This window comes from Myxocyprinus asiaticus, chromosome 11 (genome assembly GCF_019703515.2).
Source record: "Myxocyprinus asiaticus isolate MX2 ecotype Aquarium Trade chromosome 11, UBuf_Myxa_2, whole genome shotgun sequence".
Classification (NCBI taxonomy): Eukaryota; Metazoa; Chordata; class Actinopteri; order Cypriniformes; family Catostomidae; genus Myxocyprinus; species Myxocyprinus asiaticus.
In genome coordinates this window covers 33,854,993-33,873,764 of record NC_059354.1, presented here as the reverse complement: position 1 = coordinate 33,873,764, position 18,772 = coordinate 33,854,993, and the positions used below count along the sequence as shown (strand labels likewise).

The 18,772-nt window shown below is 36.3% G+C and overlaps 1 protein-coding gene, 1 long non-coding RNA gene and 1 pseudogene across 2 annotated transcripts; 2 read left to right on the top strand and 1 right to left on the bottom strand.

The window, feature by feature from the left end:
• Positions 1-71: 71 nt before the first annotated feature.
• Positions 72-8,168, top strand: LOC127448017 (granzyme B(G,H)-like; annotated as a pseudogene).
• Positions 8,169-9,150: 982 nt separating this feature from the next.
• Positions 9,151-13,717, top strand: LOC127447836 (granzyme B-like). The gene is made up of 5 exons (XM_051709926.1): positions 9,151-9,256; positions 9,482-9,629; positions 9,804-9,975; positions 10,076-10,336; positions 12,336-13,717. The coding sequence occupies exons 1-5, from the start codon at positions 9,211-9,213 to the stop codon at positions 12,486-12,488; spliced, it is 780 nt and encodes a 259-aa protein (XP_051565886.1). The 5' UTR covers positions 9,151-9,210; the 3' UTR covers positions 12,489-13,717.
• Positions 13,718-13,913: 196 nt separating this feature from the next.
• LOC127447838 (uncharacterized) lies at positions 13,914-18,649 on the bottom strand. Its single transcript, XR_007898419.1, has 5 exons — positions 17,683-18,649; positions 17,465-17,591; positions 17,115-17,229; positions 16,877-16,915; positions 13,914-15,894 (listed from the first exon to the last, which is right to left on the bottom strand). It is a non-coding gene; the product is annotated as an uncharacterized LOC127447838 (long non-coding RNA).
• Positions 18,650-18,772: the final 123 nt, after the last annotated feature.

The window sequence follows — 18,772 nt, the reverse complement described above, 5'->3', positions numbered from 1 at the left end:
AAGGAAAATGGAAACTTGGACTCAGACAATACAAAGACATTAGACTTAGTACATGGGCACACTGACTGGGTATGAAGGTGAGTGTGAGTTTCAGGCTAATACAAACCCTGCAGGAAATTACATCACACCAGCCATTACTGCCGTCTAGTAACTACTTAATTGGCTGAGCAACTGGCATCAGGGGTCTCAGTCAGAATGTTTCAAAATACGGTGCAATGACAATGAAGAAAAACCAATCCAAGGGTGAAAATTCTGTTTTTATAGACATTTAGAAGCCTTTGGACTCTGTCACTGCAATACCAGCTTGGAATATAAACATATTATAAAAGAGGAAAGTATTGTGCTTGAATGATCACTGATCAATGATATTTTCCTCTATGATAACAACATTCCATTAAAAACATATAATGTGGTCTTTTGGAAAATTTGTAACGTTACTATTTGGACACTTAAGTCAACACTTTTAAACGTATGAATGTCATTGCATTAGATAAGATAATATGGCATTTATTTTAAAAGAAAGATGGTATTCTGGAGTTAAGTGCCATGGCTTATGGCTAGCTCCATATACAGTAGGTTTGAACCTACTTTCTAGTTACTAGCCCTATTCCATAACTACTACACCACCTTAACCCGATATGGTACAGAAAAGCTATGAACCTTCTTAAACATTACGAAAAGGTGAGATCCATTTATTAAGCAGTCAGTCATCTGCTGTTCTCCATAAATGTGGATGTCATACTGTTTACCTTATTCCAAAGTGAAGCATTTTTCATTGCATCTGAGAAGCCAAGTCAGTGTGTTCTTAATACATTTGAAAGTCAGGCTTTCCCCCTCACCTTTCCTGTGCATTAATTTTTTATTTATTTTTTATATGCAAAATGCATTCACATTTTACATTTCAGTAAACAAGGCAAAAGCTTTTGAAAGGGAATGTTTTAATTGGATGTCATTTAGTTATTAGGCTATATCACGGATATTTAGAGAGGTTTGGCAACTCATTACATATCCGGTCTTCTTTCTCAGCATCAGGCCTCCAGGCCTTTAAGGTCTTCAAACTGTATGCTTTTATCTGTTCCCAGGTCCCGCTTAAAATGTAAGGGTGACCATGTATTTTCGTTTGTGGCCCCACACCTTGGGAACAGTCTGCCGGCCCATAATCATAAAGTCTGCTGGCTCAAATCAAATCAAATCCCTTTATTGTCACTCAATCATATACACAAGTGCAACAGTGGGTGAAAGCCTTGGGTGCACTTCCAAGCAACATAGCAGTATGACAATTACAATAAACATATGATTTACACATATCACAGTTTACACATCTGTTACACAACACAATATACACCTAATAATATACAATATACAGTATACATAAAATAAGAAGACTGTATACCAAAAAATAAAAAATAATAATAATATACTATATACAGTATACACAAAATAAGAAGACTGTAAACAATGTATACCAACCAGTGGCGGTGCTGTTGCCATACCAGGCAGTGATGAAGCCAGTCAGGATGCTCTCTACAGTGCTGGTGTAGAACAGTGTGAGGAGGTGGTGGTTCATTCCAAACTTCCTCAGCCATCTCAGGAAGAAGAATCGCTGGTGAGCCTTCTTCACAATGGCCTCAGTGTGGACGGACCATGTGAGTACCTCAGTGATGTGGACACCGTGGAACTTGAAGTTGCTGACTCTCTCCACCAATGCTCCATTGATGGTGATGAGGCTGTGTTCTCTGTCTTTTCTCCTGAAGTCCACCACAAGCTCCTTGGTCTTACTGACATTGAGGGAGAGGTTGTGCTCCTGATACCAGCGTGTCAGAGTGTGCACCTCCTCTCTGTAGGCTGTTTCATCATTGTAAGTGATCAGACCTACCACCGTCATATCATCAGCAAACTTAATGATGGCATTGGAGCTGTGTGTTGCCACACAGTCATGTGTGTACAGGGAATACAGGAGTGGGCTGAGAACACAGCCCTGCGAGGCTACAATGTTGAGGGTCAGTGATGAGGAGATGTTGCTGCCCATTCTAACCACCTGGCATCTGCTTGACAGGAAGTCCAGGATCCAGCTGCACAGCGAGTTGTTTAAGTCCAGAGCCTGGAGTTTCTCATCAAGCTTGGAGGACACTATGGTGTTGAATGCTGAGCTGTAGTCTACAAACAGCATTCTCACATTAGTAAAGAATGGCATATACTATCAATAAAAACTTGAATAGGAGACTTAAACACATTACTGGTTCATAAATGCACCTTGACATATTTTTGATGTTTTAAGCAAACATCTGTGCATGCACAATGTTAACAGCTTGCTAAGAAAAGACTTGTCTTTGAAATTATTGTTAAATTTAAAGATCAACAATTACAATTGTAAATACCCGTATATCAAATTATTAATTTATATCTGAATTTAGATGTCTGGCAACCAACAAATCATAAAATTTAGTTGACATGGTTCATGTTATTAACAAAATAAACTCACCTCTCCTTAAATGATACTATAAAAAGGAAACTATTTTTACAATAGATTACCTTATACCAAAAAGAAACCAGGGTTCATGTCACCTTATGACAAACAGTAAACATCAGAAGGGAAATGAAAGGGTATTCCCAATGAATGATCATTGTGTTGAGCAAGACACCCCAGTTCCAACGATCCTGATATTCCCTAATTATGAATTAGCTTTGTATTATTGACATGAAATACCAGTAGCTGGTGTGTGGTGAGCGTATTGGCGCACTATGGCTGCCGTTGCATCATCCAAGTGGATGTTGCACACTGGTGGTGGTTGAGTTCCCCTATACTATGTAAAGTGCGTTGAGTGTCTAGAAAAGCGCATTATAAATGTAAGGAATTATTCATTTTTAAATATGAGAACACAAATACTGTATATCAGAGCATGATATATCTCATCAAGCCATATATGTCCTTTTTTCATAGTAAACTGAATGAATGTGTAAAAAAGAAAGAAGAAGAATGAGAGAAACAATGACAGCAATGGAGTAATAATCACTGATCTTTGCAAAGGAACATGACAGAATAAAAGTGTTAAGCCTGTTAGACATGATTATGCACTGACATCAGCACATTGTTTAAAGTGAGGATGTCCCTGCCTGCATGTGTATGAGTGTTTATACAGTATGTTGCTTTTTAAAAAGACTGTTTGAAGTCTCAAGATTTGTAGTTCAGCTGTTAGTATACCTGTGTTTTGGTTACTCAAATACTCTAAGACCAAAATTCCCTCATTATTATGCAGTTTTATTTCCACCCGCAGTCGTAGTGATTTCTCTAGTCGGAACTACTTAACAGTTGTTCTGGGAGCACACAAAATCAGCAAACAGGAGGAGAGCCAGCAGAGAATCAAAGTGACTAAATACAATCAACACCCTATGTTTGAACGAAACAACGAGAAAGATTACAGCTATGATATCATGTTACTAAAAGTTTATCACCTTTACCTACTCTGACTTTGACTTATGCTCTTTGCAACTACACTGAGCCAAAACATTATGACCACTCACAGGTTAAGTGAATAACGTTGATTATCTCCTAACAAGGCACACATCAAGGTTTGGGTAGATTAGATTGTAAGCGAACAATCAGTTCTTGTAGTCAACGTGCTGAATGCAGGAGAAATGGGCAGGAGTAAAGACCTAAGCGACTTTGACAAGGGTCAAATTGTTATGGCCAGACGACTGGGTCAGAGCATCTCTTAAACGGCAAGGCTTGTGGGGTGGAAATATGTCGTGATACATGTTATATTAGAGATAAAAGAGAACTCACGTAAGATTAAATGCAAAGGAAAAAAATACAGCAATATATGAAGACAATCCATGTAAGATCAGAGAGCTTTTTAAAAGGAATGCAAGGCAAGGCAATTCGGTGCGTTCATTCCAGTTGTGAAGAGCCTGTTAGGAATCCATTGTTTCTGTACAAATGTTAATCGCGGCGAGAAATCACTTCGAAGGTTCGCGTTTGGTGTGAAAAGGCCTTTACTCCAGACTCTTCATGCAGATATTAATATCTAAAATACCAGGAGAAACCACAGCATATTCCACAGTTAATGTAGCCTACAAATTCATATTCAACTGGTAAGACAAAAATAATAATAAAATAATATTTGTTTAAATAATTATTGTATAATAATAATTATTATTATTATTTTTAGGCTATTATTATGAAAAGGCATTTACAAGGCATATTTTATTAATAGAAACTATAAATGTAAGAATAATACTTAAAAATGGGAGTTTAATTTAGTTTTGATGCACTTCCGTGTTAAGCCCGCCCACATCCGGTTCTATCCGAATACAGAGACAGATAATTTTGCCATATGAACAGATACAGATAGAAATACATCTAATGGCTTCACTGCACACCTCTAGTGTGTGTGTGTGTGTGTGTGTGTGTGTGTGTGTGTGTGCGTGCGTGCGTGCGTGCATGCGTGCTACCTTGTAATCGTGTATGGTTAACTTATATGTATACTGTTGTGTTATAAAACTATAAAATCCACTCCAGGGCAGTTTTCCTTTTTATTTGACAGGTTACAGATTGTTTAACCACAGTAAAGTCAGTCAGTGAGAATGCCATGACTCTCCTGTCTCTTCCATTATATTAAAGTTCTTTCCTATTTAAAGTTCCTAAGTTGTCTCTGGAGGGCATCATCAATGCTTCTAAGGAGGAGCTTGTTTTGTGCCCAGGACTCAGCCCACAGGTGTCTACAGTCTTCCACATCACATTCTGACGAAGTCATCAAGTGTCTTAGGGTGTGTTCACACTTGGCAGGTTTGGTTCGATTAAAACGAATTCTGGTGCGATTTCTCTGTTAGTGCGGTTCATTTGAACAAGTGTGAACGCTGTCACCCGAACCTTGGTGCGCACCAAACAAGCGGACCGAGACCGCCTGAATAGTGGGTCTCGGTCCGCTTCCAAACGAACTCTGGTGTGGTTAGATTGATATATGAATGCAACCTGGACCAAAGACATCTAAACGGACCAAAAACAGGAAGTAATTTGCCTAATACTGACCTCAAGCATACCTGGTTCTTCTCATCATAGGAGCTATGTTGCCCATTACAGTTCGGTACAGGCGTCGGAACCGCTGTCAGCTGTCCTTGCAGCATATCTTCGTTTGTGTGTGCAATGGAGGAATTCCTGGCGCTGTTTTGACTCCTTTACACATTTTATTAGCTCTTCGTTTGTTCTCAGCTGGTAAAAATACCACCATATATACATATATAAATATAATGGGCGCATTTCGCCCAGCAGCCTTCATTGTTTTGGATGATCGTTAAGTTACGTCAAAAAATATACGTCATAAAAGCTGTCCAATCAGGTTGTGACTTTTTCCTGATGCCTTTAGTTTTGTATCGTTAGGTTCCGTGTTAAAAATGCCAGTGTGAACGCTAAGCGAACCAGGACTAAATGTATCAATTTCTTTTTTGGTCTGGACCAAGAGGACCAAGAGAACCGAACTACAAGTGTGAACACACCCTTAAACACACAAAACCCCTAGAGTAAGGATTCAGGGCCACAATTGCAAAAAAAATTTTTTTAAATTGTAAAAAAAATTATTGTGGTTTCTAGGTTTGAATGTTTCCTACTTTTCTCATTTCAAGTGTGATCTGACCAAGCAGGATGTAACACATTTTATTATTATTATTAAAAACAATGCCAAATAATTTTCTTTGGGTATATGTTATGAAAAATACATTAAATTTGTACAATCTTCAGCAATAACTGTATTTAAAGTTGTTATTTGGGGGTGGGAGGTGAGATTCTGTTATAACTTTCACAATGAGACCAAGTTGGAAATATGGTTGGAAACTTGGCTGGTCTAAATCAATACAAAAACGTTACACATGGGTACACTGACTGTGACAAGACTGGGCACACTGACTGTGACTGACACAGTGTGAGTGTGACAAGAGTTTCAGGCCATCACAGACCCCACAGGAAAACTAACCGCTACTGTTACCTTTAGCAACTACTTGATTAGACGAGCTACTGGCATCAGGTGTATCAGACATGTTTTAAAATGCAGAGAGCTATGACAATGATGAATGCCAATCTAAGGTGAAAACACATAAAAACCTATCCGTGATGATGATATATTGTGCTTGGCAGTCAACTTCTGTTTTTCACAGACATATAGAACCTTTCAAACTCTGTCTCTTTAATACAAGCTTTAGCATTACAAACCCTTTAGGGACAGATGAGACACTTAAGGTACTAATATGCACCATTTAGGGTCAGATAAGTTTCAAATACATTTTGATTGACATATCAAAGGATATAGTGGGTATATGGTTCAGTGGGTGAGGATTTAACCTCAGCTGCACTATTATGCTACAATAGCCCGTAAAGTATTTGCACAGTTAAGCCACTCTTAAAAGTGTCTTACATTAGATCAGAAAATATGGCATTTATTTTAAAGGAAAGATAGCTTAAGCAAAACATTTTGCACAATTAATGTAGATGTCTCATATGCCATGAACGATGCCCCTGGAGCAACCTGGGGTTAACTGATTGGATCTCACCTTTTCAGTCAAGTACAATGGCTTATGGCCAGCTCCATGCGGAGCATCCTTTTAGTTAACAGCTCTATGCCATAACTACTACACCACACCAACCAAATATGTTTCTGAAGAGCCATGAACCTTCTTGTGCATTACGAAAAGGTGACATCCTATCAGTAAGCAGTCAGTCTTCTTATACATGTACTCCATCAGTGTGGATGTCATACTGTTCACGTAGTTCTAAAGTGAAGCATTTTCCATTTTACCTGAGAAGCTAAGTCATGCTGTTATAATGCACATGAAAGGTTCAGCTTTTTTTTTTCATATGCAAGGCGTGACAGAGGCAGGTCAGAAAGTATAAAGAGAGCCCAGACTGTTTGGTCTTATATTTTCCCAGCCTTGTCAGATGGCTGGTTTTAGAGGGGTTTTCAAATCCAGTGGAGCACCAGCTTGGACAGGCTGGAAGACCAGCTTTAACCAGTTAAGACCAGTCAAACATCTCAGGCTGGTTTTAGCTGTTTTTTTCAAGCAGGTTAGTTAGGAAGCCATCCCATTCTGGTGGCCAGCAGTGCTGTTCTTTTCAACAGAATAAATAGTATAACAAAGAGTCAATTTGATTTAGTCAAATACACTACAGTATAAAGTCGTTTAAGTGAGAGTGAGTATATACAGTACATACAGTACATACAGTACATACTGTGCATAAGTGCCAACATTTGCTAATTTGTATGGATTTCCAAAGCATATGCTAATGTTTTTTAGTCCTTGTCCTGTTTTTCAGCCTTGCAATGATGTATTGACATGGTGCTCTGCAGGTATCACTGCTTATTCAATGATAGCATTTAATGTATTCACAGTGAGACCTCCATCAACACAGAAGTTGTGCTGGGAGCTCACAATATCAGCCAGAGGGAGGAAAGCCAGCAGATAATCCAAGTAAAGTAGTACATTAAACATCCTAAGTATAACATTAACCACAAAACCTACTACTACGACATCATGTTACTAGAGGTATAGCCTCAATGGAACTTTTTAAATGTAGCTTTTTTGTAATAGTATGTTTAGTCTGTTTAATCACTCTAAAGCACCCTAATGGTATTTGCTGGTTAATATGGTTACAGCTGAAGACCAAAGCCAAGCTGAATGAGTTTGTGGATGTTACTGAACTTCCTAAGAAGAATGAAAAGATTCCAGCCTTTGTGAAATGCTCCATTACTGGCTGGGGCATGAAACAACCATGAGAAACTGCATCAAGTGTTCTGGAGGAGGTTATTCTCAAACTGCAATTCAGCTTTGAATGTAAAAACAAGTGGAAAGACTCTTTCAACTCGGAGAGAATGATCTGTACTGTCTTGGATGGGCAAAGGGTGTTTTGTCAGGTGCTGCAACGTCACTTTAGATAATGTTGCCTAACGCATGTTAAACGTCATCTGATATTTTAGATAGTGGAAGAATACATTTTAGGCAGTACAGTAACTCATTAATCTGTTTCTTTCTAGGGTGATTCTGGCAGTCCTCTTGTTTGTAACTCTAAACTTCTAGGAATGGCTGCATACACATATCCTAATGACTGTAAAAACAAGGAGTACCCTGCGCTTTACATGAAAATATCTACTTTCCTTCTGTGGATTAACAAAAACATTGAGTGACTGAGTCTGATATAAAATGCATGTATGCACCTAAATAATCTACCATTTAACTTTAGTTGTGTCTTTCAAATTGCAGGCTCTGAAGTGGTGAGTGTTATTGTATAGCCATGAAATGCTTGAAATGAACTGTTTCTCATTTTTGGTTACACTCTCTTGCCCCTGCCAGTTCTTTGAGCATTAGCTCAAAGCATTTTGACCATAAGCATTTTGAAGAATAATGTATTTTTAATTTTATTTGTTTGTTTGTATCAGTTCTCTTTCTAATAAATGTTACCTTTTAAACATTCAGTTATGAATGTTTATATGAATGCTATAAATGTTAGGACTGACAGCCTCTGTCACCATTCACTTGTATTGCATTTTTTTTTCTATACAACAAAAGAGAATGATGAATGGACTCCATCAGTCCCTAACATTCTGACTTACATATAATTTTCATTTTTGGGTGAACTATCCCTTGACGTTTTATGCTTGGCCCAGCCACATGTGCCCTTATGAACATGCAGTGTAAGGATTGAAATATATACAATTATTACATTATGCCTGAAAAGAGTCATGTGAACTGGTTTTGCATCATCATCATCAAAACTTTAGCCTTCTACAGTCAACATCCTCTCATTTACTGCCAAAGAATTACTGCGTACACTGATTCATTATGTGATCTTTTTTTTTGTAGGACACCAAAAGTGTAACCCAAGACTAAAAAAATAAAATAAAAAAAAGATATTTGGAACAGTGTTACTTTTACATAAGAAAGAATAATTACTATATATTGTGTAACATAGTTCAGGTTGATTTCTTTGATGAAAAACAAACTTTTGAGTATTTTGTAACTGTTTATTCTTGCAACTCCAGTTTGTTTGTCAGTCCACTGATGTCTGCTTGCTTATGGCTGCTTGTAAATGTGTGCACATTTGTGGTTTGAGGTAAGAAATAGGGGGAGGAGATACAGCTGTTGAAGGTAGAGAGTGGGTTTGAGTATAGTGACATGATATCCACAACTACGGTTTAAATTCAGTCCTTCTCAGTTGAGAGTTGCATCATGTGTCTTTACATTTTTCTTCTATTTTTTGGCATTTATACGGCTGGTAAGATATTATTTAAATCTTTCTTTCTGAATTTTTGAAAATAAAAGTGCATCATTTTCCATGGACCTATACATTTCTAAGAGCATGTGCTTAAACTGTAAACTATTAGTTTAGCTAGAAAATTTAGAAAGATTTTATTATTATTATTATTTTTGTAAAATTTCACGTTCACTCCACTAAATCCCTCATTAAATAGTCTGCTAATATTGTGACTGTGTTTCACAGTTGGGATGGAGAGTGGTATTACAGGAGGAAAAGAGGCTAAACCTCATTCCAGGCCATACATGGCATCTCTTCAGTATAATCGACATCACACATGTGGAGGGATGCTGATTAGACGTGATTATGTACTGACATCAGCGCACTGTTTAAAGTGAGTATGTTCCATTCATTTGTATAATTTGATTATATGTTGCTTTTTAAAAAGACTGTTTGTAGTCTCAAAACTACAACTAGTTTAGCCGTTTGTACATCTATATTTTACAGTTACTCAAATACTCTAAGACCAAAATTATCTCATTATTACAATTTTTAATTCCATCTGCAGTCGTAATGATTTCTCTGGTCGGAACCACTTAGAAGTTGTTCTGGGAGCACATAATATCAACAAACAGGAGGAGAGCCAACAGAGAATCCAAGTAGCGAAATACATTCGACACCCTATGTTTGAACAGAACAACAAGAACAAGAACTACAGCTATGATATCATGTTGCTTAAGGTATTTTTACCTTCAACGATTGTGACTCTAACTTGTACTCTTTGTATGCAACTATATACAGTATGCCATAAAAAAATTCAGTGACTTCTATTATTTGCAGCTGAAGACCAAAGCCAAGCTGAATAAATTTGTAAAAATTATGGATCTTCCTAAAAAAAATGGAAAAACACCAGCAAATGTGAAATGCTCCATTGCAGGCTGGGGCTTGAAAAACCCAAATGAAAAACAGGCAACAAGTCTACTGCGGGAAGTCACTCTCAAACTGCAGGAGAATTCAATATGTGAAGAAAAGTGGCAGTATCACTTTAACTCAGAGAGAATGATCTGTAGTGTTTCAGATGGGAAACACGCTTTTTGTCAGGTATTATATTAATTATACAATATTATACTATTACTTAATGTTTATTATCACTATTGTATTATACTAATATTATATATTGTATACTATATATATATATATATATATATACACACACACTACCGGTCAAAAGTTTTGAAACACTCATTCTTTATTATACATTATATATATATATATATATATATATATATATATATATATATATATATATCCACATTTTAGAATAATAGTAAAGTCAGCAAAACTATGGAATAACATAAATGGAACTATGGGAATTATGTATGTGACTAAACAAAATCCAAAATAAATCAAAACTGTGTTATATTTTAGCATCTTCAGGTATCACCCTGGGATGCTTTTTAAACAGTATTGAAGGAGTTCCCATCTATGTTAGGCACTTATTGGCTGCTTTTCTTTATTATTTGATCCAAGTCATCAAATTCTCAAAAAAAAAATTTTTTTTTTAATTACATTTTAGATTTATAATGAAATAAATGAATATGGTGGCACAATTATATTTTTGTCTACAAAATTAATTTCAAACATTTAAGCATACACCTTCAGATCAAAAGATTTTTAAGATCATGAGAGTGTTTCTAAACTTTTGACCAGTAGTGTGTGTGCATGTGTGTGTGTGTGTGTGTGTGTGTGTGTATACACACACATTATATAATATATATAATACCAATAATAACTGCACACCTTAGAACGTCCGTGAACCAATCAGAATCAAGCATTCAACAGACCCGTGGTATATACCACGGGTCTGTTGAATGATTCTGATTGGCTCACGGACGTTCTAAGGTGCGCAATTATTTTTCAAGGAAACGCACGGCTATAAAGTAGTTCCAGGTCTTGACCGCATAACGGTTCCATATCACTTCGCCAAATTATTTCAGTTACTTCAAAGAGCCCTACAGGCTACTATAACAAAATAACCATATAAACAAAGTCATTGGTTAAAGTAAATCGGTTAAGAACGTCAAACAATATCTGAAATATCCTACATATATTTCAATTTCGGTTAAAAAGAGCCCTCGCCCTCCCTCGTCTCCCCCGCAGTACACACTCTCGCACAAACACACACACACACACACTGAGACTCCAGTCAACTGACGAATAGAGCCGCACCTCCGCGACTTGGTCAATACAACAATTTATATTATCCGAAATAACTTTAAATGTTTCAATATATTTCGCCCTAATCAGCCTCACATAGCTGTAGTGGAAAGCACAGCGCTACCCCCTGCCCCCCGTTTCTAATTAGCAACGAAGGCTTGAGCTGTTTTAAAGCTAGATACTCTTGATCAGTACAACAGTTTCTATATTATCTGAGATATCTGTGGGAAAAAAACACTCTCTCTCTCTCTCTCTCTCTCTCTCTCTCTCTCTCTCTCTCTCTCTCTCTCTCTCACACACACACACACACACACACACACACACACACACACACACACTCGTGGACACACACACACTTAAGGCCCAAACATACTCTTGAGAGAAAAACGGAGTCGTCATGTGATGTCAGCGCACTCCTGCATCTCAGTGGGGATGAAAAAGTGTTAAGGTTTATAACGGGAATATGGCGATTTTGAAGCGATGTTACTTCTGACAAGAGTCGCAACAAAGAAGGTAACCTCAGAAGTGATCTCCCTCATTTTCTGAGTTTCTGTCTTTCGATCCCTCAAATACAAACTCTTCACACATGCACAAACTTGTTACTCCAGTAAGTCCAGTAAAGCAGCGTTCCACTCACAAGAGCGTTTTAGGGACGAAAACCAGACAATGTCTTGAAATAAAACCCTGCAAGATGTTTTAAGGTGTGGTAACCGTGGTATAAGAGGAATAATTGACTCCGGCCCGTTGAATTGTTGAAAAATATTGCACACCCGAGGTGCAATGGTCACAATGTTTCAACAATTCAACGGTCCGTCGTCAATTATTCCTTTATATATATATATATATCTTTGTCTCTCTTTTTCTCCCTTCTTATTCACTATAGGGTGATTCAGGAAGTCCTCTTTTCTGCAATAATAAACCACAAGCAATTGCTTCATATACCTATCAAGACTGTACATTTAAAGAGTATCCTGAAGTCTACGTAAAAATCTCCTTCTTCCTCCCCTGGATTAAAAAGAAGATTGGTAAAAATTAAATATATGATTGAATTGATTTCTTATAAGTAATAAGTACATTTTAACCACTTAAAAATGTTTTAGAACTAAAAGATTCCATTGACATTTCATTTAAAATTATGTACACTCACATGAGACTCCAATTATGTCTCTCTCTTTACATAAGGATGTTTCCTCTCATAGTGGCCTGGCTGCCATGTTGAGATCACATGACTGAATTTTACTCACTTAATCTCAGTAACCCCGCTAAAGGACACTTTAAATTAATCTGTGAACAGGGTATTTCTGCAATAGCATCTTTACTCAAACAGCTTCTGCGTGATGATGAATTCACTTCGAAAGATGTTAGTAGCCAATATATAAGTCCAAGACCACTTTTGTATTGGTTGTTTAGTAAACATTAACAATGAATAAAAAAATTGTTTATGTGCACCTTTAAATATTTGCCTTTGGTGTCCATCCATTTGGATTTAAACATTCACTTTTTCTTGCTTTAAGTGTCAAATTAAGTGTCTCTGTATATGTGGTTAGCCAAAATTAGATTATTAATAAACTGGTATTAATGTGTTGCCCTAGAAAGACAGAAATATTTTGATTAAAATTAATTAATTGCAGTTGATTTAAAAAAAAAAAAAAAAATATATATATATATATATATATATATATATATATATATATATATATATATATATATATATATATTTTTGGCAGTTTATGTTGGTGGTTTAAAAGTGCTTTTAGATTTGCCAAACTGAACAAAATATACTGCTTTCACAGACGGTTTATTATTACTATTATTTTTCATGAATGTACAGTAATTGTTGCTTTGTAGGGATTTGTGCGTGTGTGAGTGTGACTCATTGGTGGTCCTCAAATCAGTCAGTTCCTGCAAAAACCAGTTGCCCAATATGTTTCCACACCTCTTTGCTCCAAGTGTAACTTTGTGAAAAGTCACCCTATGAAGCCCCTGTGTTTGCAACTTTGCATGCAAGTGTGTGGTGAGAGGTATGAAAACAGCTGAAGGCAGGATGTGTGTTTGAGCCAAAGTTTTGAATGTTTTGGTTCACTTCACTGTGGTATGGTGTTGTACCATGCTGCTATGTGGCTCTGTACTCTTCACTGCTTTCTTTCTGGTAGAGATGACAAGAATTCATTGGTGTTTGTACAAAGTAAAATTGGCAAAAGCATTGTATGGACTATGTGCTAATTGGGATGTCAAAATAACTTTTGTACGTGAAATAAAACAAGCATGAATAAAAAATATATCTCTGTGATCATTCTTATTGTGAGACTCAGCTTGTTTTGAGCGTTTTATCAGTTCTAAATCTCAAACATTAAGATCATAAAGAAATATTTGCAGTTTAGTTTTTGTGGCTGCTAGAATATACAGTATAAAGCATATAAGTGTACAGAGAAAAAGGAATGGAAACTCAAAAGCTCACCTTTATTTTTTGTTGATGTTTCAAGTAAATAGCTCTATGTACATGCATAACATGAGCAGCTTGCTAATATAGCAAAGACCTATCTTTTTAAATTATTTTTAAATTACAAAGATCAACAATAAAAAACTATAAATATATGAGTGAGTGTGTTCATCTCTACTTTCAAATGACTGGCAACCGACTAATCACAAAGATGAAGTATAAGTAGGCTCAGGTAATTATTAAAATAAACACATCTCTCTTTAAAGGTGCATTCAGTAATTTTGGGCTAATTTAAAAAGTTTTACACATTAACAAATGAGTTATGTTTTTGTGAAGAGTGATCTGAATGGTGAACACTCACATGAGATGAAGACTGTACTCATAATAGTTTTCTTAAAAAAAGTGTTTTATTATATATGGTGCGGGTCACCCCCCTCAATGTCTGTTGCCATGTTGAATTCGTATGACTCGCGGTGTTTCACTAAACGTTGAAGAAGAGAATCCTTGCGCTCACTGGCTACGTACATAGGCTTGGCTATGCTTAGAGCAGTGTTGTTTGGTGATGTGAAGAGTGAAAAGAACTCAATGGAACATACATATTTACCGTGCTTTAGCAGCGGAGACAATGGGAAATCCGGTAGCTGTACTGCCAAAGAAGCAAAAAAAAAGGTCTGAAGCAAGAAGATAGAAAGACCAGCAAAGGCAAAAAACTAGAGTAACATCGGTACGGTATACACAAGGTGGAAAGATTTGATGACGGAAAAAAACATGAGTAGTGATGCCGATGTTGCTTCTTTTTTTGTTGGACAGGTAAGGAATTATTAGTTGTTTAGACCACTCTCTAAAATAGTATCAGTGAAATTTACAGAAAACTCATACAAGTTTCCCTCAAACTTTTTAAAATGACGTGTGTAGTCAACATATGTTAGTAATGGATAGTTTTCAGCAGTTTACAAATGCAACCAGAAAGCAACATGTAATTTTCTTTTCTTTGTTATCACAGCTATAGTAAGGGTTGCCCATCTACCTCCAGCTCTATGAAATGGAATACGTCTTCATTCGTTTAGTGCAAAGTAGCTTGGCACAATGATTGTTGTGGATTTTGTGTAAACCATGACATTGGTTGCTTTGAAACATAAAAAGTTTGTCAAACACAGTATTCATGGACATGTTAAATTTAATTATCAAAAACAATTCTAATCTTTCCTTTACCATGACATTCTGTATCGCTAGATAATGAGGTTCATTTTACACTGAGCAGTTCTCTAATAAAGGAAATAACTATCTTTAGAAATAATATGAAACATAGACAGTCTCCAAAGATTACTGATATGAGGGACAATAATAATCTGTCCTTAACAGTAGAAGCATGTTCGCTTGATTTCTGATGTTTTTTTTTGTTTTTTTAGGCAAAGCAATTATATTATAGTAGTAATAAATAACTTTAGAAATTACCTCAAACTCTGACATTTTCCAGATGCAAATGATATTCCAGAGCTGATGGGGGCAGCAGAGACGATCATGCTGATTCACGTTGATAGATGGCAGTGCAGGATCTAACACAGCTGTCACATCAGTATTTAAAGTACACGAAGAAGAGCAATGTTAACGCTAGCTGGAGAACTACTGAATGCCCCTTTAAATGATACTATAAAAAGGGATAAATTTATTATCGTTTACTTTTTACCAAAAATATAGTAGGGTCCATGTGTGACCTCATTAGTACAAATGTTATACATCAGAAGGGAAGTGAAAGGGTATTCCCAATGAATGATCACTGTGCTAAGCAAGAAATTTTGGATTAGGTCCATATAATTAAAGTAAAATATGAGAACAAAAATGTATCAGAACATGAGATATCTCATCAAGCCACAAACATCATTCTGTCATGGTAAACTCATCATTTTGTCGTGGTGGACAGGACAAAACCCATCAACATACAAAGTGCATACATTCAGTCACTTTTGAAATTGAAGCGCCTCCTATCTGTGAAAATCTGCATCTAAGGAGAAGAGAGAGAGAGAGAAAAAAGAAAATAATAGGTTGAATTACATTCAAATTATAAATGAATTGCATTACAAATAAATAAATAAAAACATCTACAAGACATCTACTTTATTTTAATTACTATTTTAATTTTAATACATTTCGTTTAAGCATCTGTAAACTTATTTAGTTAAAAAGCACCTCTCCAAAAAAAAAAAAAAAACATTTTAATCCAAATCAGCAGATACAATTATAGAAATCGATATCATGTTTGTGCATTATCCAGGGAATTTGTAAGCACGATATATTATTAGCCTATGACTATTCAAAATTTTGCGTGGCCTAGGTTACTAATCTAGAAGATGAGAAAGATGTAGGCTACTATAACCCACCTTTTTTGTTTTCCTTATGTGAACGCAGAACTTTGTCATTTTTCGGGCCACAAGTCTTTTTATTTCCACAATGAATCTTTGCTTGTGATAGCTAATTATTCCTGTAAGCTACCTCCCCCACTCGCGTTCCTTCTCAACAACTGTAATTTTCTGTATAAGTGATCAGGATGTCTTCTTATAGGCCTATGAGACAAAATCCATCTTTCTTTTTATATGTTATGCTGGTGATGGAGTGGTATTGGAGCAAAAGAAATGCTGATGCCCTAACTTTCCATAAAAAAATAAATAAAAAATAAAAATTAAAACGCTCCTCCGGGCAAATCTCGCAGTTTCACTTCTATTCCGCAACGCTCATCTTCACTGATCGGGACGATTGGAACCACAGTTGGCTATGATGTGTATGGTACAGTCTGACATACTGTTGCACAGTGTGCCATGGCGATCTCAATACGTTCATATCGTACAATCTGACAAGTAACAATCTTAAAGCACTATAAAAATACTACAGTGTATAGCGGGCTTAACCCAGATATTCTCTACATTTGTGGACACATTCTTGCAAGAGGATTGGACTTGTTAAGTGCATAGAGAGATGCACACACTCACCTGCCTAGGGTCTCTTGTGAAGTATCTCTTCTCTATTACCTAAATAGACACACAACAATTGTTTTCTCTTATCTCATATACATACTCATACTCTGGACAGTACATGTTATAAATAAATAAATAAGCAACATCAAGAGGATCATTCAGCTGTGGGAATCCCATGGTCCAATGGAGGCAACATGAGGAGATGACTAATGTGGCATTGTTTGATCAGAACTATAAGTTCACCTCGACTCACCCATTAGATACGATGATCCCAGTAGGCGAGGAGTCTTTGCTCAGTGCCTCCAGTGACCAGCGGTAAAGATTCTGGGAGGATTTCTTATTGGTCAGATCATGAACTAAAACAATACCTGTTGGAAACAATAAGAAGAACAGAGACTTATCATTAAAGCAGAGTCATTACATACAGTATGTTAAACATGTTCCCATATAGCCTATGAGGTATTCCAGCATTTTTCTGGCCATCTTTGCACTTGTAAATACAACTTTATTTGATGAGTCCAAGGGCATAGATTTGGTTTGAACATTGAGTGGGTTGCAGTGTAAAGCATTCATATGTTTCTATTGATCATGGTATAAATATACCTCCCTGCCCCAGTTGAGTCAGCTCTGGAACTTTTTACACTGTTGGCACTGCCAACAGATCCTCCAACATCCTAGAGTTCAATGTAGAAAGTCTTCTCTTCTGGAGTGCCCTTCTGAAGTCATGCGCCTGGGCAAAGAATCAAGACAACAGACTACTACATTACAGATTTATATGAGGAAGCCATAACATAATCACTGTTATTTAATTGCCACTATACCCTGTCGTCCACTGAGCAGCCAACAGTCCATGATGGATTCCCCAAAACTTGATTCTGGCAAAGTAAATGTACAAGAGAGGACTTTCCTACTCCTGCAAAGTAAACAAACATCAAATAACAATTAGCAGAACAGGAAGTCTAGGGTTCACACAATATATTTTAATAAACATAAAAGTACAACATCATATGTGGATGAAACTCCTTTTAATAGCTATCCTCATGATTCATTTAATCATATATTGTAGAAATTCAAGCTAATATGGTAATCTAACACCTCTGGTTTGAGTCGAATATTATAAATCAAACTCACATTTTACATTTAAATCGCTTGATCTTTCAGGAAATGTAAGAAAAAATTAGACATCCTCACATGTTTAACATGCCTCTAAAGCCTAAGAAATGTGATATATAAAAATAAAAATTACCGCTAGACATGCAATATGTGTCTTTACTGCTTAAATGATTAACCCACATACAATTAATAATAATATTCTTACTTCAGTATGATCATATTCCATATCAAAACTTAATAACAGCTGTTTCGATTGAATAATATTATTTACTGCATTCAAAATAAAGGCAAACATCATTTTCGCTGTATTATATTATTTTTATTCACTTATCCTTTCAACAGTCCATGTTCTGCGGTGATGGAGACGGGATCTGTTCCTCTGTTATATGGTGGTCTTGATCAGATAAGATCATTGTTAGATCATATGTGACCTCATATCTGTCACAGCCACAGCACTTAAAAAAATTCTGCAATTTTCCTGATGCAGCGATCTGGTGGAAATTTAAATAAGCCCCACTCTCCAATAATCTGTGGGAAACTGGGTGTTCCAGCCCCACAAACATCACTTTTTGGGCAGTTTCAGCGCAATTTGAATGAAGCGCCGATAGACAGTAGTTATTTTCTAGTACCAAATTAGCAATTTAGCATGATTACTCAAGGATAAGGCGTTGGAATGATGGCTGCTGGAAATGGAGCCTGTCTAGATTTTTATTTATTTATTTATTTATTTTTTTTTTTTTTTTTTTTTCCACATAGTGATGGTGCTGGGTTTTTTTTTTTTTTTTTACATCAGAAATG

Bases quoted from the DNA above. Each gene is read 5' to 3' on its own strand.
- LOC127447836 (XM_051709926.1), top strand. From the start codon at position 9,211: ATGTGTCTTTACATTTTTCTTCTATTTTTTGGCATTTATACGGCTG. The intron at 9,257-9,481 runs GTAAGATATTAT...TGTGTTTCACAG, and splicing joins TTTTGGCATTTATACGGCTG to TTGGGATGGAGAGTGGTATT. The intron at 10,337-12,335 runs GTATTATATTAA...TATTCACTATAG, and splicing joins GGAAACACGCTTTTTGTCAG to GGTGATTCAGGAAGTCCTCT.